Source organism: Oryza glaberrima, chromosome 3, assembly GCF_000147395.1.
Source record: "Oryza glaberrima chromosome 3, OglaRS2, whole genome shotgun sequence".
In the NCBI taxonomy this organism is placed as follows: domain Eukaryota; kingdom Viridiplantae; phylum Streptophyta; class Magnoliopsida; order Poales; family Poaceae; genus Oryza; species Oryza glaberrima.
In genome coordinates this window covers 31756484-31781316 of record NC_068328.1, presented here as the reverse complement: position 1 = coordinate 31781316, position 24833 = coordinate 31756484, and the positions used below count along the sequence as shown (strand labels likewise).

The 24833-nt window shown below is 44.3% G+C and overlaps 3 protein-coding genes across 4 annotated transcripts; 1 reads left to right on the top strand and 2 right to left on the bottom strand.

Annotated features, from left to right (window-relative positions):
• Positions 1 to 8362: 8362 nt before the first annotated feature.
• On the bottom strand, positions 8363 to 8866 carry LOC127766415 (uncharacterized). The gene has a single exon (XM_052291456.1). It carries the CDS (start codon positions 8864 to 8866, stop codon positions 8363 to 8365), a length of 504 nt encoding a protein of 167 aa, XP_052147416.1.
• A 7317-nt stretch (positions 8867 to 16183) lies between these two features.
• Positions 16184 to 21538, bottom strand: LOC127767459 (actin-related protein 7). Of its 2 annotated transcripts, none has more exons than XM_052292808.1 (8): positions 21236 to 21538; positions 20924 to 21136; positions 19845 to 19986; positions 18230 to 18474; positions 17825 to 18008; positions 17009 to 17076; positions 16731 to 16925; positions 16184 to 16626 (listed from the first exon to the last, which is right to left on the bottom strand). In XM_052292808.1, the coding sequence occupies exons 1-7, from the start codon at positions 21311 to 21313 to the stop codon at positions 16773 to 16775; spliced, it is 1083 nt and encodes a 360-aa protein (XP_052148768.1). In that variant the 5' UTR covers positions 21314 to 21538; the 3' UTR covers positions 16184 to 16626; positions 16731 to 16772. The 2 variants fall into 2 exon arrangements, with proteins under 2 accessions (XP_052148768.1, XP_052148767.1); XM_052292807.1 differs by having other exon boundaries at positions 16735 to 16925; positions 21236 to 21537.
• A 129-nt stretch (positions 21539 to 21667) lies between these two features.
• On the top strand, positions 21668 to 24772 carry LOC127767458 (pentatricopeptide repeat-containing protein At5g14080-like). Its single transcript, XM_052292806.1, has 3 exons — positions 21668 to 23223; positions 23302 to 23934; positions 24125 to 24772. Exons 1-2 carry the CDS (start codon positions 21684 to 21686, stop codon positions 23607 to 23609), a joined length of 1848 nt encoding a protein of 615 aa, XP_052148766.1. The 5' UTR covers positions 21668 to 21683; the 3' UTR covers positions 23610 to 23934; positions 24125 to 24772.
• Positions 24773 to 24833: the final 61 nt, after the last annotated feature.

The following is a 24833-nucleotide window of genomic DNA, read 5'->3' as shown; positions in this document are numbered from 1 at the left end:
GTGCTTTCAGTATCTTCGTCAGAATCGCTTTCCAAGTCAGTGGTATCCTCCTCGTCGGTGCTTTCTATATACTCATCGGAATCAGTCTCCAAGTCAGAGCTTCCGATGTCCTCCTCCTCGGGATCGCTCTCCTCCTCTTCGTCGTCGAAGATTTCATCATCGGGGTTCTCCTCGCAGATTCCGTCCTCCTCATCAAAACATTCAATGTCACCGTCGGTCTCATCATCCAAGTCCTCCTCGCCGGAGAAGGTCGTGACCTCGGTGGCGGCGTCGATGTTGGAGTCGACGTGGTCATTGTTGCTCTCTACCACGTCAGATATCTCGGCGTTCTCGTGCTCACCTCCGACGATCACCGGAGACACCTCGGCAATGTCCTCCTCTGCCGCGTCGAGCACCGGAGCGTGAGAAGAAGCTGCGACGTGCTCGGAAGCTATTCCCGAGAACGCCTGGCCGTATGAGACGGTCTTAAAGAACCCCGGCGGCGAAGGCGAAGGTTGCGACGGCACGGCCTCCACGGCGATCGCCCGTGTCAGCGGCACGACCGCGGACCTGCACGACCGCGAAGCTGCTCTCGGTGTCGGAGCCACCAACGTCGCTGCCGTCGTGGAGCTCCACGCTGTCGCCGCCGTCGCTGCCGCTGAGGACGACCCAGTCCTCCATGGCCGGCGTGGCGCTCTCCTCCACCTCCTCGGCGGCGGCTGCTGCGTGCGTGAGTTCTCGGCGGAGGCGCTCGTGCGTAGATCAAAGTATCGAACCGATCGTGGTGAACTCTGGTTGGTGGGGTGGTGATCAAAATTCGCTGTGAGGTTCGAGGCGGCGAGACGCGCTGCGTATATAGGGGTGGAATTATACGGGGGTAGGATTCGAACTCGGCGCTGTCAGCTGTGTCGATGTCCGTTTCAGTTTCAGAAGAAATCCAGAATCGGAAAGCCGGAGTTGCCTCCGATTTCTATCGGCTATGGACAAGCGAACACACACGCACGAAGCACTCGGGCTCGGTAGATGCTAGCTGATGGTGTTGTGAATTGTGATCAGTGGCGTGCAAGAAAGTAAACTCATTGGCTTAACCACACTGGAAATTTGGCAAAGACTCACGTTTGCAGTTGCAGGGGCCTTCGATGCATGTGCTTCTGCGGTAGTTCATCAGTTATTGGTCTTCTTGCTCGATCGGATGGTGAAATTGAAATATGGAATTAATGCGAATGTACTGCATATAAACTTGCACGAGTTGGGATACAAATCAGGGGGTTGTGTCAATACAATTAAAGATAAAGAAAATCTCAGCTTTGCTACATTTGCTGTTTCTGAAATTTTTTCCATCATTTGCTATCAAGTCTGCTTACACTCTTCTTCCATCTCTGACAGCTAACAATGTTTTAATTATGGATTTTCATTAGTCCAACCTCTGTATACATAAAAGATATACACAGCCAAAACATACACGTGTTCTCTCTTTTTTTTTCGCTGGGATGGCGGAAGAAACGCCGTCCTGTTAGAATTTACGTGAAATATTGTTTCATATGGTTTGGATAGGGTTGTTAGCTCTAAATAGAGTTTGCTGTTATCCCTCCGTATTAGGAGATGAGCTCAACAACCCTGCCGGCTGTATATATGCATGTACTTGTGATCAGCCCGTTTTTGAGGCTTCTGAATTAACACGAAACCACCCACCGAGGTGTTCTCCACGCTTGCACCTCTGTTCTTTACATGGTATCAGAGCAAAAACTCCATCTATATTAGATCTCATGGCGAGTTCCTCCTCCTCCACCGCTTTTGCAAATCCTTTGTTCGGCGTCCAAGTTTCTGAGAAACTCACCTAGCAAAATCACTCCCTCTGGTCGGCGCAAGTTCTCACAGCCCTAAGGGGCACGCGACTGGAGGGCCATGTCCTCGGAACATCCATTCCACCAGAAGCCGAGCTTGAGCAGAAGGAAGGAGAAAAAGGAGAGAAGACCGTCAGAGTCCCAAACCTGGCGTATGGCGAATGGTTTGCCACGGACCAACAGGTCCTTGGTTTTTCTGTTCTCCTCTCTGACCAGGGAGATTCTGTCGCAAGTCGCAAGCGCACCGACGGCAGCTGCGGCATGGAAGACGATCGAGAACACGTTCTCGACACGATCTCGCGCAGGCGCGATCAACGTCAGATTGGCTCTCACCACCACTCAGAAGGGCCAATCGACTGTCACCGAGTACGTCAGCAAGATGCGTGCTCTCGGTGACGAAATTGCTACAACAGGAAAGCCAATAGATGATGAAGAACTTGTTGCTTACATTATTAATGGTCTTGATTCAGAGTTTGATCCAATGGTGGAAGCCCTCGTCGCCAAGAATGCATCTGTCACTGTTGCAGAGGTCTACTCACATCTTCTTGGCTTTGAAAACAGGGTGAAGATCCGAACGGCGTGCGCTGCTACGAGTGGAAACCGTGGCGGCGGAAATCAGGGACGTGGTGGCGGCAACCCTCGCGGCCGCGGCGCTGGACGCAGCGGCGGCGGCAGCGGCGGCCGTGGCAATGGACGCGGCGGCACTGACAACAGACCCACCTGCCAAGTCTGTCACAAGAAAGGGCATGTGGCGGCGGACTGCTGGCACCGCTACGACGAGAACTACGTCCCCGATGAGAAGCTAGGAGGCGCTGCGACGCACGCTTACGGTGTTGACACCAATTGGTATGTTGACACCGGGGCAACCGACCACATCACCGGGCAGCTGGACAAGCTGACCACACGGGAGAAGTACAAGGGCACCGACCAAATCCACACAGCTAGTGGTGAAGGTATGGATACACAGCATATTGGTCATTCCTATGTGCCTACATCTAGCCGTCCCCTCCATCTTAAAAATATTTTGCATGTTCCTAAGGCATCAAAAAAATCTTGTTTCAGTTCATAGACTTGTTGCTGATAATTATGCATTCCTTGAGATTCATCAAAAGTATTTTTTTGATTAAGGACAAGGTCAAGAGGAGGACAATTCTTGAAGGACCATGTTGGCGCGGTCTCTACCCTTTGCCTGCCGGAGATCCAATAAAACAAGTCTTTGCTGTGATGCCATCGCTCCGCCATCGTTCGAGCGATGGCATGGTCGTCTAGGGCATGCCTCAAAGCCCATTGTTCTTAGGGTTATTAATCAAAATAAATTGCCTTGTAGCAATGAGTCTCCTAGTGAGTCTGTTTGTGATGCTTGTCAACAGGGAAAGTCTCATCAGTTGCCATTTCCTAAGTCTTTTAGTGTCTCTAGTAATCCTTTGGAACTTATTCATTCAGATGTATGGGGTCCTGCCTCTGATTCCGTTGGAGCCAAGCGCTATTATGTGAGTTTTATTGATGATTATAGTAAATTTGTGTGGATCTACTTTCTTAAATTTAAGTCTGAAGTTTTTGAGAAATTTAAAGAGTTCCAAAGCATGGTTGAGAGACAATTTAATCGTAAGATTCTAGGCATGCAAACAGATTGGGGAGGAGAGTATCAAAAATTGAATTTCTTCTTTAAGCAAATTGGCATAGCACATCAAGTGTCGTGCCCTCATACCCATCAACAAAATGGTGCCGTTGAACGGAAACACCGTCATATTGTTGAGATTGGGCTATCTCTCTTTGCTCATGCATCTATGCCTTTGAAATTTTAGGACGAAGCTTTTCTTGCAGCCACTTATCTCATTAATCGCTTGCCTAGAAAAGTGATTGACTTTGACACACCTCTTGCACGCCTTTTTCACCAACAACCTGATTATAAATCTCTTCGAACTTTTGGTTGTGCTTGTTGACCTAATCTTCATCCCTACAATACTCACAAATTGCAATTCCGGTCCAAACAATGTGTCTTTCTCGGTTTTAGCAATTTACATAAGGGGTTTAAGTGCTTAGAAGTGGCAACCGGTCGAGTCTATATTTCCCGTGATGTCACCTTTGATGAACAGGAGTTTCCTTTCTACAAGCTTCAGCCAAATGCTGGAGCGCGTCTACATGGTGAAATTTCCCTTCTTCCTGCTGATCTTACATCGCATGCATCTGATCAAGGGGGAGTAGCACATAGCAATGATCATATGCATAATATCCTACCTGTTGTTACTGATTCCTCTTTTGAGAATGATGCTACAGATGACACAGATGCTAGCGACAACAATGCAGAAATTAATGCAGAGCAACCTGATGGAATTCATCCTGGTGCATCTACCGGGGTACACACAGCAGAAACAGAAGTGGCGGCAGAATCGCCGTCTCGTACTGATCAGCGGCGCACCGTGCAGGCCCCTGAGCAACCTGCGACCGTCACCGAACCAGCAGCCGCCACATCGTCGGCTGTACAGAGCTCCCGTGCGAGTTCCCGCTCCATCGCAAGCCACCACCAGCTCGGAGGTGACACATCGCCAGGGCCTCATCATGATGCGGCAGGATCGTCTGCGGCTCCGGAGGTTATCGCTGCAACAGAGCAAGGTGAGATTAATGCTAGACCAAAAACTAGACTCCAAAGTGGGATTAGAAAAGAGAAAATTTATACTGATGGCACAGTCAAATATGGTTGTTTTACATCATCTGGGGAACCACAGAACCTAGCTGAGGCTCTAGGAGATAGGAACTGGAAAGAGGCCATGGACAAAGAATATTATGCATTAATGAAAAATGAAACATGGCATTTAGTTCCTCCTAAAAAGGGAATTAATATTATGTACTGTAAGTGGGTCTATAAAATTAAAAGAAAGGCTGATGGGAGTTTAGATAGATACAAGGGTAGATTGGTTGCAAAGGGTTTCAAGCAGAGGTATGGCATAGATTATGAAGATACCTTTAGCCTAGTTGTTAAAGCTGCAACCATAAGAACTGTTCTATCCTTAGCAGCTTCTAAAGGTTGGAGTCTTCGTCAGTTAGATGTTCAAAATGCCTTCTTGCATGGAGTTCTAGAAGAAGAGGTGTATATGAGACAGCCACCAGGATATGTAAAATCTAAGGCACTTAACTATGTGTGCAAACTAGATAAGGCATTGTATGGATTGAAACAGGCACCTAGGGCCTGGTACTCGAGGGTAAGTACAAAGTTGAATGAGCTGGGGTTTGTGTCATCAAAATCAGATACATCTCTGTTTTTCTATTATAAGAATGGAGTTACTATGTTTATGCTTGTATATGTTGATGACATTATTGTGGCTAGCTCTTCCGAAAAGGCCACCTCAGCTCTTCTGCAGGATTTGAATCAGGAGTTTGCACCGAAGGATTTGGGAGATCTTCACTTCTTCCTAGGAATTGAGGTTAAAAAGGTAAATGATGGGCTAGTGCTAACACAGGAAAAGTATGCCTCAGATGTCCTAAGAAGGGTAGGTATGAGTGACTGTAAACCAGTGAATACACCTCTGTCCATCTCTGAAAAGTTGTCAAGTCAAGGGGGAGCTCTCCTTGGTCCCAATGATAGCACTCAGTACCGCAGCATAGTTGGAGCATTGCAGTATTTGACATTGACAAGACCGGATATATCATTTTCAGTAAACAAGGTATGTCAGTATTTACATGCTCCAACTACAGATCATTGGGCAGCGGTAAAAAGGATATTGAGGTATATAAAACATACTGTGAAACTTGGTCTACAGATTAACAAGTCTAGTTCTTTGCTTGTTAGTGCATTTACTGATGCAGATTGGGCAGGCTGTCTTGATGACAGAAGATCCACCGGAGGATTTGTTGTTTTTGTAGGACCCAACCTTGTATCTTGGAGTGCACGAAAACAAGCTACAGTTTCTAGATCAAGTACTGAAGCTGAATACAAGGCGTTGGCAAATGCAACAGCGGAAATTATGTGGATACAAACATTACTTCAGGAACTTGGTGTAAAAGGGCCTAGAGCCGCTAAGGTATGGTGTGATAATATTGGAGCTAAATACTTAACAGCAAATCCAGTTTTTCATGCCAGAACAAAGCATATAGAGGTGGATTATCATTTTGTTAGAGAACGAGTTGCTCGCAAGTTACTTGAGGTAGAGTATGTCTCATCTAAAGATCAAGTTGCAAATGGCTTTACCAAGACCTTGACAGTAAGGCAGATGGAGATGTTTAGAAACAATCTGAACCTGGTAGGTTGAGATTGAGGGGGAGTGTTAGGATTTACGTGAAATATTGTTTCATATGGTTTGGATAGGGTTGTTAGCTCTAGATAGAGTTTGCTGTTATCCCTCTGTATTAGGAGATGAGCTCAACAACCCTGCCGGCTGTATATATGCATGTACTTGTGATCAGCCCGTTTTTGAGGCTTCTGAATTAACACGAAACCACCCACCGAGGTGTTCTCCACGCTTGCACCTTTGTTCTTTACACGTCCGATTTTTTATTAAGAAGAAAGGGTGCCTCAATTACATTTGTACAACAAACAAGGTTATTGCGACCTCGACACATACACGAGTTCTCTGACAGCTAACATGCAGCCAGCAGGCCATTCGCCTTCTCTCTATATATACACGGCTGGTTCTAGAGGTCACTGAATTTGATCCATCAATACCAGAGAAGAAGACACTGTCACTTTGTACACTGATAGAGCAACAATGCAGTGTAATGCTCGACTGCAGCTGGTGTGAGAAATGGCTTTGTTTTCAACTGGCCTCCTTAGGAATGCAAGGCATCTGGAGAATCTGTGAGAAAGGTACTTGATCAATTTGTCTCTACTAAATATTGGGTGTCCTTGTCGCCAAACAGCATTTGGAAGTGCATTTCATCATGTTGAAAATTTTGAACTTTCATACATGGTGCAAAAAACTCATTGGAGACTTCGATTTGGCACCTTTTGGGGATGAAGTAATTTGGTTTTTGTATGGTGTATTGGTGTACACCATCATCTTCAAGGGCATTCGTAATTTTCAAGCAACAGCATGCAAAAAGAAAAAAAATTATGTTCCATGAATGGTAATAGTAAGTAGCACGTCAAAAAAACCGGAGCGATCGAAGCACCAAGATTCTAGTTTGTCTTATGTTCATGTCTGATAATTTTACTAAACTTTTTTGCCTATGAACTGTTCGATTGACGATGTAATTACATCATTTTTCTTTTATGCAGGACCAACTAAATCCCTTACACAAGGGTAGGATGGTTGATGGAGTTTAGGAATTTGGTTACCGACCGTTCATGTCAGTACTAGATGTTTTCAGTTTCCTAGGTCATGCTATGCAGGAACGCGGAACCAAACGTCTATCTGAGGTACAAAATGCCTTGTGGCCCTAGCAGGAGGATATAGCATTATAGCTTGATTGATGCTGAGAGTCAATCGCATGATACAGTCCATACTACCGATCAGGTTCAGTTCTTGAATCCAAGCTAGACTCTGGAACAGACGTTTTAGCTTGTTTTTTCATAACTAGACGAGTTGATCAGGATTGGGGATTTGCTGGATTAGACTCGGCCATTTTGGGATTATTGGAAGAAACTACGGTTGAGCAGGATGATCTCGTCGTTGCAAAAACTTGTAGCGAGATGAGTAAACATTTGTGGTTGATTGCACAGATAAAGCTAGCATTAACGAATGTTTTTAGTACTAGAGTTCGTCTCAAATACGAAGAGAAGGATGTACAGTTCTTAGAAAAAGAAAATAGTTGCAGTTCTTTTGGCAGAGTATTCATATGCAGCTATTCGGGTGTTTGAGAAATTAAAATAGCATGAAAATGCCCAATTAGCCATGCCCAAAAGGAAAACGAGCACAAAATAAAAGGAGCAACGGTTACTGTAATTTCAACAATGCTAGCTCTTTTCTGAAACTTTTTTCATCAATTCGATCCTATACCAACTCTGCTTAAACTCTTCTTCGATCTCTGACAACTAATGACAACTAACATGCAGCCAACAGGCCAGCCATCTTCTCTATATATACATGGCCTCATTCATGGCTGCTTCTCACCTCATCCTCTGAATCTGATTCATCAAATACCTTGTCTAATGCCTGATAACTGAGAAGTGAGAGAAGAAGACGCTGTCGTGTTGTACACTGATAGAACAACAAGCTGTGATGTGCTTGAGTGTAGCTGGGTGAGAAATGTTTGAGAATTGCATTGCCCTCCTACTAGGAGTGGAAGGCATCCAGATAATTTCTAAGAAAGGTGCTTGATCAATCGTTCTCTACTGAAAACTCGGGTGCCACCAAACCACACATAAAACTACTGTCAAAGATTCTAGCTTTCTCAGACGATGAGAAGCACCACGAATAATTATATATAGTCTATCATCTAATTTCTTCGTGATAATTTACTAACTGGGTTCCTTTTCTTTTTTGAAAAAGAATTTCACTAACTGGGTATGCCTGTAAACTACTTGATTGGAGATATAACATCACTATTTTTGTCTCTTTTTGCAGGAGCTGCACATGGGATGTACGTGGCTATATTGGTACTAGCTAGGTTAATAAGTGGGACATGATTTCATCGTCCGGGTTCTCCTCGCAAATTATGTCCTCTGCATCAAAGCATTCAATGTCATCGTCGTCAAGGCTCTCACAATCATCATCATCATCATCCAGGTCCTCCTCGCAGTCGATTTCTTCCTCATCATCGAAGATTTCATCATCCGGGTTCTCCTCGCAGATCTTGTCCTCTACATCATAGCATTCAATGTCATCGTCGTCGAGGCTCTCATCATCATCATCCAATTCTTCCTCGTCGTCGAAGATTTCATCATCAAAGCATTCAATGTCATCGTCGGTCTCATCATCCAAGTCCTCCTCGCCGGAGAAGGTCGTGTCCTTGGCGGCGGCGATCTTGGAGTCGACGTGGCCACAGTTGCTCTCTGCCGCGTCAGATATCTCGGCGTTCTCGTGCACGACCGCGAAGCTGCTCTCGCTGCCGTCGTGGAGCTCCACGCTGTCGCCGTCGCTGTCGCTGAGGACGACCCAGTCCTCCATGGCCGGCGCGGCGCTCTCCTCCTCGGCGGCTGCTGCTACGTGCGTGAGTTCTCGGCGGCGGCTGCGAACTCTGTTTGGTGGGTTGGTGATCAGTTTTCGCTGTGGGGTTTGGAGGCGGCGAGGCGCGCTGCGTATATAGGGGTGGATACGGGTGTAGGATTCGAACTCGATCGGCGCTGAGTGCCGATGTCCGTTTCAGTTTCAGAAGAAAGAATCCGAGTTGATACGGAATATCGTCGTTGGGAACACCGCAACAACATGAGCCGTGAGCGTGAGTCGGAGTTGGGATCGTTTTCCTGTGAGGCTGTGACCGTGACTGACATCTCCTTTTCCTTGAGTATTACTCCAGTTTAAGGACTTGTAACTTGTTTGTGTTTTGGGGATATTCGTTTCGTGTTGACCGTGACTGCAAGTTGTAGGAAGCGTAGGATTTTTATTTTTAAAATAATAAGTTTATTACTTTTCCATCATTTGCCTTTTAAGCTTATGACCGAAGCTAAGTTTATTAGTACATAATTTTGTAGTTAATTTTAGATAATTTTGTACATAATTGACAGAGTATGCATTATGTACTGCAGGTGTTGGAGAAATTAAACTAGGGGCCTGAAAATTCCCAGCCCAATTGACTAGGCCCAAAGAGCAAACGAGTCCAAGCGCTGCCCAAAAGGAAAAAAGAAGAAAGGCTCAAGATTTTCTGAAATGCAGGTATTATATATATTTTCTTGGACTAGCATCATATTCGTTCGTTATCGTTGCAACTTATTACATTAAATATGTTATAAGTATGAAATATAAGGTAAATTAATTGATGAATTATTTCTAAATTTATAAAACCTATATACATAATTATATGACACCAACTGACCACCTTCATACACTCATATATATATATATATGCCAAATGACCAACAACTACAAATAAACCCTACAGATAAGATATACAGTCCTATATTATATAGGGCTGAACAATCTACCATCTCATCTCGAACTCTCTAAGATGGGCAAGACAAAATTAAGATTTAAGAGAGCACTCCATCAAACGCCAAGGATCTGAAACTAATACATACATATACACATGCATAATTGCGTAATCAATTGGCATGCATGATCAGTCACTTGAAATCAAGATATAAGACCATGATATCAATCGTACACACAGGTCAGCTCATGCATCTACCATAATCTAACCTCTCCTAATCAGATCAAGATAGAAAACCATGACAACAATTGTACATGCATGCATTTATGTCAGCAGTCAGCACTACCATGCATCAGAAAAAGGTGGCAAACAGTACATGAAACAAACTAGCTAGGCTGTCAATAATTTTTTTCAGAGAAGTTGCTCACCAAGTGACTGCATGCAGATGTGTAATCAACCAGAGAACTATTAGTACACACTATATACACAGGTTTGCTCACTTACTGCAAATCATGACAGCGTCACACACAAGCGAAAAATAAAATGCATGCGATATGTATTAAGCATAACTACTCATCAAACTAATAAGAAACCATAACCAAGCGCATAACTAATTAAAAGAGACTAATTGTAATAAGAACTAATAAGACTACTAAAACGGCAGTATAAACTACCGTATGATCCATGTTTATCAGGTTTAATTAAGCGTGTAATCTTAAGTGAGCACACACAATGAGTCAATGAGAGAGAGATAGAGACAGAGAGAGACGGTCATGCTTGGCTCCTCGCACGCCATCCGCAGTAGAGCCAAACGTACGAACACAATGCCTGAATCTCGCCGGGAGAAGGCAGTTGTTTCAACTGAGTTTGGCAGCTACGCGAGTGGCATACAGGGAGCCAGGCATATCCCCTTTTTTTCACCTCTTTTTTGCTTTTCAGCTTCCAAACCTTCTGCATCCTTGCCAATATGCCATGCATTCCCTTCTTTCAACACTGCAGTGCTCATCTCACACACACACCCCAATGCTAGACTCAAAGCCCAGAACACTTGGAGAAGAGAAGAGAAGACAACAACAACTCCTATATATGTACATCAACACAACTACTACTACTCCACCAAAGCCAAGAGCTCAGCTGGCATGACATTGTGATGGAGATGGCAGCTGGAGAAACAAGAAGAAGAAGAAGAAGAAGAGACAGTACACAACTACACACACACACAGAAAGTAGTACAAGATGAACAATGGCGTTCGTACTACATGTCTGTTTGGTGAGAAGAGAGCTTTGGAGATGTGCAGGATGGGGAGGAAGACAAGCTTCTTGTTGCCCGCCCCTATAAATAGCTGCAGCTGCAAGCAAAGCAAAGCATAGAGAGAGCTCTGCCTCAAAGTGCCCTATTCCCCTCCCGTCCCATCCAATCTCACACAGGCACACATGCGCGCACATTGCACGCTCCTCCAAGCTACTAGCATGCAGCAACTGCTGCTGCCACTAGTAGTAGTAGTAGTAGCTCATCGTTCATCAAGCTAGCGCCACACAGAAGCTCGGCTTCCCGATCCATCCATATATACATGCACAAGCCGCATGGCTACAAGGATTGGAATAAAGCGGCGATGACGCCCCCAAGCATGAGGTGAAAACCCTACACAGTGTGAGCCCTATAGCTGGCACTGTGTCAGGAGGTGAGGCCAAGAGAGGGAGAGACCCTTCTCATTCTCCCTCTCTCTCTTGTCAAATATCTTTGGGATAGCGAAGTGAGCGCAATTAAAATGGTTAGATTTCCTGTGGCAGAACCAATTTACCTAAATTTAAGTTCTAAGGCTATGTTTAGTTGGATCCAAAGTTTGGATTTTAGTTGAAATTGGAGATGATGTGACTGAAAAGTTGTGTGTGTATGACAGGTTGATGTGATGGAAAAGTACTGAAGTTTGGATCCAAACTTTGGATCTAAACACGCCCTAAATTTGACACATTATTTCAAGTTGTAGACGACGCATCCGTCGACAGCGAGACGCACTTGGTGATTTCGTCAATCTCAAGATATGCTAGCCCAGTTTTAGATACTCATGGGGGTAGGAAGTAGGATGCATCGTGTGTGCATTTATAGAAATGAGTGTGCATGCCCTATCAGCAACTGTGTTTGTATTGTGTTCTAAAAAATATATATTTGTGCTAGCTTGTGTGGTGATCACCAGTGGGCACGGAAAATGCATATAAAAATGTTGCGTGGATTGTATATATGCATGTATGCTCTCTTGTATGTACGTCGAGAGAAGCTATGGTATGTAAGCTTTTTGTGCGTGATGTGTGCTGCAAAGCCTTGTTGGCTACTAGTACAAAAATTGCGATTGCGTGCAACACATCTGACAACATCTCTGTGTACAGTGTGGCTGGGTTTTTTGCTGCTTTGCGAAGGAGATGGCTTTCTTTGTGAGACGGACGGGAGGGTTTGTCCGGCAGCGCTTGGCCGGGAGCCGGATTCCCTGTATTCCCCTGTGGTGGACCAAGGCGCTTGGGTGTGGGTCACCCACTGTCTCTCTCGCTCTCTCGCTCTCTTTCTCTCTTCGCTGCTGCATGCACGCACCTAGTATATGGCTTGGCTTTTTAACCACACTTCGCTGCATGACCCCCGTGACCATGGGTGCATTTTTTCTTTTTCTTTTTTTACTTTGGAATTGGTTGCATGGATAATGTTTGGGTAGCTTTAAACTCTGAGAAGCAGCTGTTTGGTAGCCAGCTTCTGAGAATCTGAAAAAGCTCTGAAACCTAGCTTCTCCAACTTCTGGTTTCTTAGTTCATTTTTCAGAACCTGTAAAGAAGTTGTGGACTGTTTAGGGCAGCTTCTTGCAGAAGCAGTTTTTGATAAAAGCTGCAGCTGGGATAAGCTCCCCAAAACAGTACCAAAGATTGATACGGCTGCCAATTGGGCAAAACAAACGAGATTTTGTTTTCCTACTCCTAGTGCTGCTTGCAGGCATGCAGCTAGCGGCCGGGCTCAATCTCATTTGGAATTCAAATTTAGATGTGTGGTAGTACACTAGTACTCTCTACATCATACATGTAACCCCTTTTATAGTTACTTCATTGGATTGTTTGCTTTGCGTTGCATTGGTTAAACCACTTGTTCGGTTTATTTCTCAAAATATTTAATTTATCATTGTAATCAAATGATAATTTGCAACAGTACTCCAATGACTTTGTTTCAAGTAGATGAAATTGCTACCGAGATGTGTTAATTTAGCTGGGCTAGGCCTTAGAGAAGTTCCGGGTCTTGGAAATTTGATCTCTCAGTGAGGAAAGACCATGCGAAGGACCGTTTCCACCCATTATCTACGCACGATCATTGCGATTTAATTTGCGTTAAAATTTTACGTACTTAACTACACGTCGTGATTGGTGGTGCCCAAATTCGTTTCTTTTGGAGCTGCCCACAATTCCCTTGAACGCAAAGATAAAAAAAAGGGAGCTCAGCCCTAGAGTAAATTGATGATCTTTCTCTCGGTCTCAATCTCCCCGACACACTAGCCTCTAATCTTGATCAAAAACATGCGCAGGATGAAAAACGTGTGACTGTTGATCAAAAACATGCGCATGATGAAAAACGTGTGACTGTTGGAACGAAAGAATTCGCAGAACATTCCAGCATAAGGAGCTCCCACCGAGTGGTCTTGTGACAAAAATCAAGGAAGAGACCAAGACATGGGCCTTAGCAGGCGCGCATCATCTGAGAAATTGGCTTGTTCCTTAGTTGACTAGGGCCAAAGGTCCTGAGTTTTTTTCTTTTCCTTTACACTGTACAGTTTTCTTCTCCTATATTCAATGAAATTAGCGGCTCGCCGATTCATTAAAAAAAGAAAAAGAAAGCGTGTGACTGTTCATGGTGGGTGTAATAAGGCCTTCTTTGATTCAAATGAAAATCCCAACAAAAATCCTCCTCCCATCCCATCCCATCCCATCCCATGCATGCATATATCCTGCCGAGCCACCGTACGTACGCGCCCACCGCCAACCAGGGGCGCCGCGTAGTACGTACTCCCGCGGTCGCGCGGGGAAGGACCGATCCGGGGTTCAGGTTTAGCCGGCATGTCGCCGTGTTGCGCGCGCGCTGTCTACCTTACTGGCGTACGATCCGATCCGTCGTCGTCGACTCGTCGTGTAGAAGGCAAGGCGCAGCGCGCGGCGCGCGGGGCGCGTAGGTGAGCGAGCCGCGCGCGCGCGGGCGGCGGCATACGTAGCAGAAGCGTATCAACGACACGTACGTACGTGGGGCGCCCGTGCACGCACGCACGCACGCACGCCGCTATCGGGCAGATTCGCGGGGCGGTCGCTATCCAACAAACCCAGCGATGCGATGCGATGCGATGCGCGGCGCGGATGCTGATTGAGATGGACCGCGATACGGAGCGGAGCGAGCGAGAGAGGCGCGGCCCGTTGCGCTTGTCCCCCTCTGCTCGCCCGTTTCCCCCTTTGCTTCCGCGCTTCAGCGCTTGTCGACCGAGACCCCCTTGTCGACTCCCTGTGGGTATCCATGTTCCCTGCGTCCCTCACCTCGGCTCTGCCTGACACACCAATGTCAGCCCTTTGCATTCCACGCTTTTACCATTTCATTCCAACGGCTATGCACACAGCTTAGGGATATACTTCCTCTTGCCTAGAATACTGGACGTTCTAGCATAGTTGAGCCAAACTAAGCTTAGATAAAAAATTACCATGTAGCTCTAATTGGAGTACTAATCACTTTGAATAACCATGATAAGTAGTCATTTCAAACCAAGAATATACATGCTGTTCCTGCCACGGTGGAATCATGGATGAGCTTCTGTTCATGATAACCCGATTAGTAAAATTTAAATCGTACACTGCTGCGCCGGCCCCATGTCTATGCTCCTGGCTAAAACACATTATGGGACAATGGACAGGAAGTAAAACGTCAAATATACTAGAACTGGGAGTACTATATATGATTCTTGTTGGTGCCTTTTATGCTTCTCATGTCATAATTAGGGATGCATGATTAATTTAGACTTATGTTATTCAAGCTCTGTAATAACTGGTTGTCTGTTAAAAGCGAAGGACCGGCTTCCCATTATCTAAAATACACATAGCTAATGGGTGTACTTCCTCCATTACAAAATACAATTTCTCCTACCATTTGCATTTTGTTTTGAATTATATCTATTTCTCTACCTACTTTTAATCTCAATCGATCACAATTATTCCTCATTTAATTTCACCTCTCCTCTGAAAAGCTCTAAAGATAAATATATTGTGGAATGAAGAGAAAGAATATTAGTTAATTATTGTTACTCGCTGATTAACCATTACATTATTTGCCAAACAGATCTAGCTTAGTTGATCGATTGATATATCATGAATCCCGCATTATTTTTTTTTCACGTGAAATTAAGACATACTCCCTCCGTCCCAAAAAAAGATAATCTCTGGTTTCCGTGCCCAACGTTTGACCGTCCGTCTTATTTGAAAAAATTATGAAAAAAATTAAAAAGACAAGTCACGCATAAAATATTAATCATGTTTTATCATCTAACAACAATGAAAATACGAATTATAAAAAAATTTCATATAAGACGAACGGTCAAAGTTGGACACGAAAACTCAGGGTTTGTCTTTTTTTCTTTTTTTTGTGACGGAGGGAGTAGGGACTAGCTAGACAGCAATGTCAAACGGGTCACGAGCCAGTTTGTCACACGGCCTTTTTCTATTTTTCCTTTTTTCTTCCTTCGTACGACCTCTGAAATTTGCTTAGCAAATGTTTTGTACCATCGATCAGCACCGTCCTAATGGCTCGATAGCCCGACAGCGACTTAAGACGCATCTGGTTGATAGGACAAAACCCACATGACGGGGCGGGTCTTAATCGCGGAAGAATGACACGGGAGAGCAGCTTAATGGCAAAGGGAACGCTAGCTTCCATTAGAGACAAGATCGGCCACTTTCATTGGCCTCTTACTCGCAATCACAAGCGGCCACCCTAATCTGCAAGAATTATTACCAGTACCACCTTTGTTGGACCGTAGGCAGCCTTTGTTGGAGGCCACGTTTGCTACTGTTACCAATCCAAAATCAAAATCCTGATGCAACGACCATGCCTGCAAATTGCAGCATTAGTACAATCCAAGCTAAATAATGCAGCTATATGATGTACTGCATTGTTGTGCCATTACATCACGACATTGGATTGAAAGGTTGTGTAGATCACTTTTAACTTTTTATTTTCCCAGCAATCAATCTCAGACTACAGTTGTTCTTTTCATGGTTTGCATGGCGCCAAGGCCCCAAAAGGATAGGTGCGCAAGATTCGTAGCCAACCTTTAAGCTGCATCTTGTCCTTCAGAAAAGTTTTAAAAAAAGAAGACATCCGACAAGGCAGACAGGAATTACTCATAGAACAGCTCAAATTGCCAATCAACTTGGAAGAACAATACCGCTTCTAGCTAAGCTTTGTTTTCTTGTAGTTTGCTACACAGCACTACAGCTACACAGAATTCAGAGAGCAAATGGAAGGGAGAATCACAGAATGAACTGATTTCCGTACGCTCGGTGAACGGACAATCAAACGAATGCAGCCTACGAGCGTTGCCAGGTACAATCCTCTACAACTTGTAATAAATAGATGCCAATGTTAGATTCTACTGCATCCTGAATGGCTAGTAACAAGTGTAACAAACACCATCTAAACTGGACCTGGCAGCCGCGGGCACAACCGAATCTAATGAATTGCTCAGAACCGCAGCTTCAGAGGAAGTTAGTACAGCGAGTTGAAGCACAGGGCAGGCAGGCCCCTACATGCCAGTAAACTGTAGATTCGTGCATCCACGCCCTGAAAGGCAAATCCGGCTTTGAGTTAGGGTCACGCACGTACAACCGTACCAATCACGTGGTGGTGAAAGCACTAAGACTTGACAGCAACAGTAAAGGGCGCACCTACCCGTGCAAGGTGTTCATGCCTCCAAGGCGAGCTGTTATTCAGAAGCACTTCTTGTGAACGATGGATGGACCAGTCTCGTCGTAGTCTCCCTTGGTGACGTGCTGGTTTTGCGGGAAAACGACCTTGGCCAATATTGCACCGCCCAGCCAGGCCGAGTACCTAGCTAGGTTCTCGGGCATATATTCTGGAGGCTGGAGGAACGAGTGTTTGGTTAATGAAGGTCAAACAGAGTTGGACCTGGGGAATTGGGATGAAGGGAGAGGGAGGTGGTTACCTTTACAAGAGATGGGCAGATTGCTGAAGCAGACAGATTTGCTTCTCTCTGGAACCTGTCTTCAAAACCTTGAAAGTGAAAGCATGAGGTTATATACCTTGAAATTGAAACTAAGTTATAAGGCTCTTAACTAAATAATTGGTTTCAAATGGTTTTGGTGACATGAAATGAAAAGCCATTTAAATCAATCTGCAACCAAGCATAAGAAAGCACTAATGAATGCAAAGCTACAGTAGTGCCACCAAACCAAATCGTATACAGACCAAAACATATTTTAAGCAAGTATTCACTAAAATATTGATTATATGCACTGCTGTGACCAGACTGCAGTATCGTAAGACTCTTGACGCTAACCAAACACAAATTTTCCACCACATATTCAGTGTAATATTGACAGCTGACAAAATTCAAAATGACAACAACAGAACAAGAGGTTTCCTAATATAATAAAAGATCCCAGTTTCTCTCCCTCCAAATAAAAGTTCAAGGTCCAACAGCATGAGTTCTCAAATGGACAAACTACCATAGTGGTCCCATTTCTTTGCTCTGGAACATAGCAAGGAAACAAACAATAGTAATTCTCACATGGATCATAAACCAATAGCATTACAATACTGGCTCAGATAATTGCATCTCCACAAGTCTCATACAGAATGCAAATTTTCATACCGAATGATAATGCTCTTCACATGTATATATATTATCAATGTCAAAATAGCAAGACTAAAAATGCTCAAATAATAGTTGATGTATATGCCTTTTATTTGTGAGGTAAAAGACTGAAGAATCCGACAGCGTAAAGTAGCATTAACTAACCAGTCATTGATGCAGTGCCACCACATAACATAGTGTTTTCAAGCAGCTGACGATGGTACTCTGGTGCGACATTCGAGACGCTTGTAACCAGCTGATGAACAATTCCATAATCTTCTAAGCCCAAAATGTGGGGTTGAAATAAAGCTTCACCAACAATGTACCGTTCTTTTTCAATTGTTATAACCTGGGGGAAGAAGTGTTCAGAAATATAGGTTTGCACAGATTCATAGCAATAAGTAGCCAACAAGATATGTGATCAACAAAAACAGATTAAGACATACAGCTATCATGCATTTCATGAAGAGACAGATTGCACATAACACATACAGTTAACAGAAACAAAGTCAATACTGGGCCCTATACTATACATAGAAAAGACCAATATAGAGCAAGTCAATAACCAACCTGCCCATCTGGAAGTGTGTGCCTTTCTGGTCGGCATGAGCTTCCTATAGCTTCAAAGGCCATTTGATCTTCTGCACAGCATGCATACTGCTCTTTCAGCCGCTCAACATCAGAAATATCAATGTTTACCGATGAGTTAGATTTTTTGAGTTCTTCCGCAAATAGGTTTGTCAAGTCAGTTCCTCCAATATCAAATCTCTTTGATGCTATGTGCTGAACAGCACCTTCACAAACTGGAGCAATATCTGTTAAAATAGAAAGGATGTCAATACAACGTTAAGCTCCAAAACTACTGCTGCTTCCCCACCATTATGAAACTAAACGGTGTTTATCAAAACACACCACACAGCCAATGCTGAACAACATAAATACAGTTTACAGATGGAATTGAATTATTTATATACATCCGTTGGGGCCAGCTTTGTACTGCTGTGTCCTGCTCTGATGTGTTACAGAATCTAGTTAATTAAATGGAATCTTTTAACAAATAAAATAAATGTTTATCTATGCCTGCAACAAAAGAGGTTGGAGTTACTCCACAGTTATTCCCATTAAGTTAGTGTGCCAGAAAAATAATAGTAAGATAAAATAGTCTGCCAGAAAATAGCAAGATAAAAATGAATATTTTAAAAAAATCTGAAACAAAATCATGGTAAGTATACTACCTTAATGAGTAGAACAATAATAATGGAAGAAGAGTAACCTAAGCATTTCAATTACACAAGATTTCTGTCACCCTTGTATGATGTTCTGTGTATGCACAAACATCATTAATCACTGGGCGGCACTTGTTGTTGCACATTTTTTGAGCTCAAAAGGAAATCATTCTTTTTTCCCAGCAAGCCTTCGATATGTGCAGCTTTACTCTAAAGTAGATAAATACTCCCTCCATTCCATTATACAACGCTTAACTGTGTTTTTCAGAAGTTCCAGAATATAGGGCGGCAGATGCAGCGGCACCTCCTTGACTCCGTTATTCTCGTTCATGCACATGCATGCATTGAAGGCAGCTGCAGCGGCACCTCTTTGAATCATGTAATTCTCATCCATGCACATGCATGCAGTGAACGCTATTCGTCGGCTTGCTTTGGTTGTTTTAAAGCCCCCTAATTCTGTGGCAGTTATAGGAGCTTCCTTGGTTTTTGCATCCAAAGCCTTGTATAGTGGAATGGAGGGAGTAATGTAGAAAGAAGCAAAAGGGATGCAAGCATTACACAAGGAACATAAGATATGCTACACTTGTAAAGTTGTCTTCTCTGTACTTAGAAGCATTCATTAGGTGAATTTGATTCTGTTGTACCTTTTATTTCTGTCAGTATGGAATTATGCCCCCCCCCCCCCTCCATCCTCTCAACACACACAAATACACAATATATAGAGAGAGAAGCATACAAACAGAACAACAAACAACATATGTTGTTTTTTCAATTCATTTTTCCTAAAACAAAAGGTTGGGTCACAGAGAAATTTAGTTTTGCTTATATGGCAAGAGTTCATGCATAAGGAAGTAAAATGCAGAGCAAAGCATGATCTTTAGCCAAATAAAAATAAGCACAAAATTTAAAAGGAAAAACATACTACTATATTGGCTCAAACAAAAGTAGGGTTACATTACCGATTTTCCCATGCCCAATGTCCACTGTACAGCCCGAAATGCGTCCAACTGCATAAAGTGACAATACAGCCTGCTCAGAGTCATAAAAGCCTGAAACATTGAATTTTTCGAACATAAGTTGCGCCAGTTGCTCCCGAAGTGCCTGGAGAGAGCATAACAAAAGATGAGGAAACATGCTGTCAAAATTTGAAACAACAGAATAATAGTTAAATCAACGCATTCACAATAAAAATAATGAGCGAAGTCAAATGAAACAATCTTCGTAAAGTAGTAACAAAGAATTTGAATTGAAGTTCAAAACGGCGAAGCATACTTAGGGTCCCTTTAGCACAGCTTGGCTTTTCGAAACTACTGACATTTATTTGGTCTATGGATTCATGCAACCATCAAGATTACATAGAGCAACACAAGATACAGCACTGCAATCACACACAATCATGAAATGTCTAAATATGCTAGTAAAAGGAGCAAAGGACCCATTCCCGTTCGTGCAATATCAATGTCTGGAAAATATTCACTAGAAGGAATGCAAGATATTCAGGTAGCATATCTATCAGTAAATCGTAATTTTGAAATGATATGCAGGAACAACTGCAGCTTAGCTAACAAACATTGCTTGAGCAGAAGCATGAACAATGGTCAATAGGACATGTTTAAATATTACATGTTTAAATTTTAAATATTTTATAATGCACATAGCACGTTAAAATCGAGTTAGATTTAAACTTTATAACGCAGAGCATATACCGATTTGGTCCAAAACTAGAATTTTCTTTACAATTGAGCTATTCAACAAATAACCAAAAAATAGCACAAGAGTTTGACTGAAACATAAATTTAGGACAAAATCCGACCATATAATGGCAGTTAGCCTAGAGACTATAGCTAGCAAGTTAGACGCAAAGTGTTTAAACTCGCTATGGGCACCTCATAGACATACCAAATGACCCTAAAAATTCGGAGCTTAACATTTCGGCATGTAAAGTAATGAGTATCAATTTGGACCAGTTATCAGCCAAATCAACAGGTTTACAGCGTAGAACAATGAACACGTTCAAATGAACCACGAAGCCTATCACCTTGGGTGTGAAGAGCGGCTCTGTGAAGAGGATCTGGCCCTCATCCCCAATCTCCCACCCAATGTTGCTGTACAGGACGTAGTTGAGCAGGTCCTCCATGGCGTCCCAGTCCTTGACGAAGCCACGCACCACCGGCTGCACCACCTCCTCCACCACCGCGCCGTCGCCCATCTGACCGTCCTCTACCTCCAACTTCATCTTCGACGGCATCACCTAACCAACCAACCAAAACCAAACCAAACCCAAAAAACCTCAGATAATTCTCAAATAACCAACGGAATCTCAAGAGGAGCGGGAGATCTGGCCGCTCACCAGCGATGGGGACTGGTCGGGCAAGGCGATGCCGGCCTTGAGCAGCTTCGACCCCGCGTCGACGACCACCGCCTCCATGGCGCCCGCGGCGGGGAGCGGGGAGGAGAAACCCTAAGATTCGGAGTCGAGACGAGACCCTGCCTAGAAGCTAGGGGAAGAGGAGGATGTGGATGAGGAATTTATTTTTGAAAATCTCCTCTCCCCGGAAGCGAAGCCGCGGGAAAACGCGAGGGTTTTGGAGAATTTGGAGGCCGCGCGAGAAAGAAGAAGAAGAAGAAGAGAGAGACGAACGCGTGGGATCTCGAAGCGGCCGCGACCCAGAAAACACAAGCGATGTATCATTTACGTAATTTACTTTTACGCCTTCTTGTAGGGTTGGCGTATTCTGTGTTTCCGCTTGAGGACTACTTGGTGGGCATTGCGGGCCCCCTTCTCTCTCGCTGACACCATGGCCCCACCGCCAGCGACCTCGCGCTTCCTCCTCCTCCCGCCGCGACTCGCCGCCGCGCGCGGTATCTCCGGCCAGCCGCCGCCGTCTCCCCACGCCGCCGCGCCCACCTCTACACCGCAGGCCTTCCACGCGCACCTCGCGTCGCTCGCGGCGCCTTCCCGCGCCGCCCACCCGGCCACCCTCCGCTCCATCCTCGCCGCGCTCTCCCGCGCCCGCGCCGCGGGGCTCCCGCTCCTCCCGGCAACCCGCGTCCTCGCTGCCTCCGCGCTGCTCCGACATGGCCGCCTTCCCGACGCCCTCGCGCACTTCGGCCTCGTCCCCGACTCCGCCGCCCTCCCCGCGCCGCTCTGCAACTCGCTGCTCGCGGCGCTCGCGTCGTCCGGGTCACTCGTTTCCGCGCGCAAGGTGTTCGACAGAATGATCGGGAGGGCCGTCGAGCTTGACACGGTTGGTTTCGGGGTGTTCGTCAAAAATGTGGGGAGGAGGCATGGATTGGCCGAGGTTCTGCGGTTGGTGCAGGCAGTGCGCCATCAAGGGGACCGAGTTGATAGGTCAGTTGTTGCAGTAATGGTTGCTGATGGTTTGTGTCGGGAGGGGAGGATTGAGGATGCTTGGCAAGCTTTGGAGGATATGAGGTTTCAAGGGTGGAAGCCAGATTTTGTAGCTTATAGAGTTGTATCAGAGGCGTTTAGGGAAGCAGGGAGGACAGAAGAGGAAGGTAGGATCTTGAAGCAGAAGAGGAAGCTCGGGGTTGCGCCTAGGAAGGAGGACTACAGGGAGTTTATGTTTGCATTGTTGTCCAGCAGGCAGATTGGCGAGGCAAAGGAAATAGCAGAGGCAATTGTTTTAGGGGATTTCCCTATCAATGATGACGTGTTGAATGCACTGATTTGTTCAGTGTCTGAGATTGATGTCGATGCTGCTGTTATGTTCTGCAAGTTCATGATAGGGAAGGAGAGATTTCCAAGCAGCGATATGCTTATACACCTTTGCGAAAGCCTCTGCACGAATGGGAAGGGCGATGATATGTGGGAATTTTTTAGGGTGCTCTTAGATAAGGGGTATTGTACAGATGTGAGGGATTACCATTTGGTAGTATCATTCTTAGGCAAGGCGGGGAAGGTGCGAGAGGCATATGATGTACTAAAGGAGGTGAAAAGAAAGAGACTTGAGCCTGACATTTCATCATACAATTCTCTCATGGAGTCACTCTGCAGAAAAAACCTCCTTAGGCCAGCCAAGAAGCTGTGGGATGAAATGTTTACCAGTGGCTGTAGTCCAAATCTGCAGACTTACAATATACTCATAACAAAATTTGCAGAAATCAATGAAAGTGAACAAGCCCAACAACTGTTTGATCGCATGTTCCAGAAAGGAGTGTCCCCTGATGTCACAACATACACTTCAGTCATCAATATGCTGTGCCAAGAAAAGAAATATGAACAGGCTGTGGAGATCTTTACCAAATGTGTGGTGCAGGATACTGAAGTGGCTAGTTCAGTATTAACTGTGTTTATCCTTGCACTCTGTAAACAAGGTATGATTCTTCAATAATATTAGTGATGTTTTAATTGTTAAATATCTCCTTTAAAATATCATCCATGATATATTTCAGGTAATTTCAAAGGAGCACTGAGTGTTTTATCTTGTATTCCATCTAATGTTGAGAGTGTGAATTCACACGTCATTTTGTTGAAGTGTCTAATAGATGTTGGGGAAGTAGATTTGGCCATTGAGCACATAAAATCGATCAGGAGTAACTTCAGCTCAAGTTTCCAGAATATAATCAATGAGCTCATGGCCTCTCTTTCCACTTCTGCTAGTCTTCAACCTGTCACAAGGTTGATTTCTTATTTGAATTCTCAGGGGATTGTTCACGATGTTGGCCCATGGATGGGGTTGATGGAGCACAATTATGCTTGAAACAAAGTTTTCAATGTTGTGCTGTCGTAAGTTGTAACATGATGGAGTATTTGACACTATTATGAGGTCAGGCCGCAGCTTATTTCAGAAAGGGTGATAGTGATATTTCTTTTGGACACAAAGGGTCAGAATGTTACTAGAGGGAGCAGCAAGTGGAGAGAAATTGCACAGGCAATTCAGAAGAACGAGTCAGGAGTTATCTGGAATCAGAAAAGGAGCAACCAGTGCTCTCAGTTCTCAGTATTCACCAAGTACAGGTGGCTGGATATTTTTTATGAAAACCGCGTTGGTGATCATTTTCTTCCAAGAACCAGAAATTGGTTAGGTAATATCTGTTATCAATTTTTTTTATCTCCTTTTATGATCATATCACCTGTAATTCCATGCCATAGCATATGTACCCCTTTTTTCCCACAAGGATCAGGGAAACCAATGAATTTTATTGTTAGGTGTACATCATAAGTTCATAACGTGTAGGCATGGTTAATCTCAGACCCAGTTTCTTCTAATTGCAGGTGATGTGCTGCGCAGCAGTTCTATCTCTATGTTCCTGTTGCAAGATTTTGCACAGTGTTTGCTGGTCACTAACAACTGATCCATGTGTCAGTTATGCTTATGCCTGTGAGCACTCAGCAAGGCAGCAAACAAGTTACTCTATCCAAGAAAGCAGATCGTGACTATTATTCTGCTTAGTTCTCACAAAAAGAAAAAAAGAAAAAAGACTATGATTCTGCTTCTGTACTGGGATTTGGCACTGGCAGTGATGGTGAATCAGAATGATTTTTTTTGTCAGTTTTGTGGAATGTTAGTCCATTCTGTACTGATCAGTGATCAGAGTGTTGTGTTATAGAGGGCCATCGAAGCAATTCCCTCCGTCCCTGCAGAAAGATGAAAAATGAAAGCTCTCTGAGGGATGCATCACTGTGAACAGGTAGTCGGCATCACCCCGCCATGCCCATGCACATGCACGGACGCTCATAAGTTTGGATTAGGACGCCATTCGCAGGTGTTTTTTTCTTCTTCTTTTTTTCCTTTTTTTGCGAGGGCACAGATTCTTTGGTATTCTGGTTCAGGTACTACAGATGTGTATGATTTCATAAGTAAAAGTTTGTATTACAGCTTAACCTTGTTGTATCGTCTCGAATGAATGAAGCTCCTGCTAAAAACATTTTTCTTGAAAAAGGTTAAGCTGTCTTTTCTTCTTTTTTTTTTTTTGCTATCTCT

Coding starts and splice junctions, on each gene's coding strand:
- LOC127766415 (XM_052291456.1), bottom strand. CDS start 8,866: ATGGAGGACTGGGTCGTCCTCAGCGACAGCGACGGCGACAGCGTGGAG.
- LOC127767459 (XM_052292808.1), bottom strand. CDS start 21,313: ATGGAGGCGGTGGTCGTCGACGCGGGGTCGAAGCTGCTCAAGGCCGGC. Junction 17,077..17,824: donor TGGCACTGCATCAATGACTG/GTTAGTTAATGC, acceptor TTCACTTTCAAG/GTTTTGAAGACAGGTTCCAG. Junction 16,926..17,008: donor TCTGCCCATCTCTTGTAAAG/GTAACCACCTCC, acceptor TCGTTCCTCCAG/CCTCCAGAATATATGCCCGA.
- LOC127767458 (XM_052292806.1), top strand. CDS start 21,684: ATGGCCCCACCGCCAGCGACCTCGCGCTTCCTCCTCCTCCCGCCGCGA. Junction 23,224..23,301: donor CCTTGCACTCTGTAAACAAG/GTATGATTCTTC, acceptor GATATATTTCAG/GTAATTTCAAAGGAGCACTG.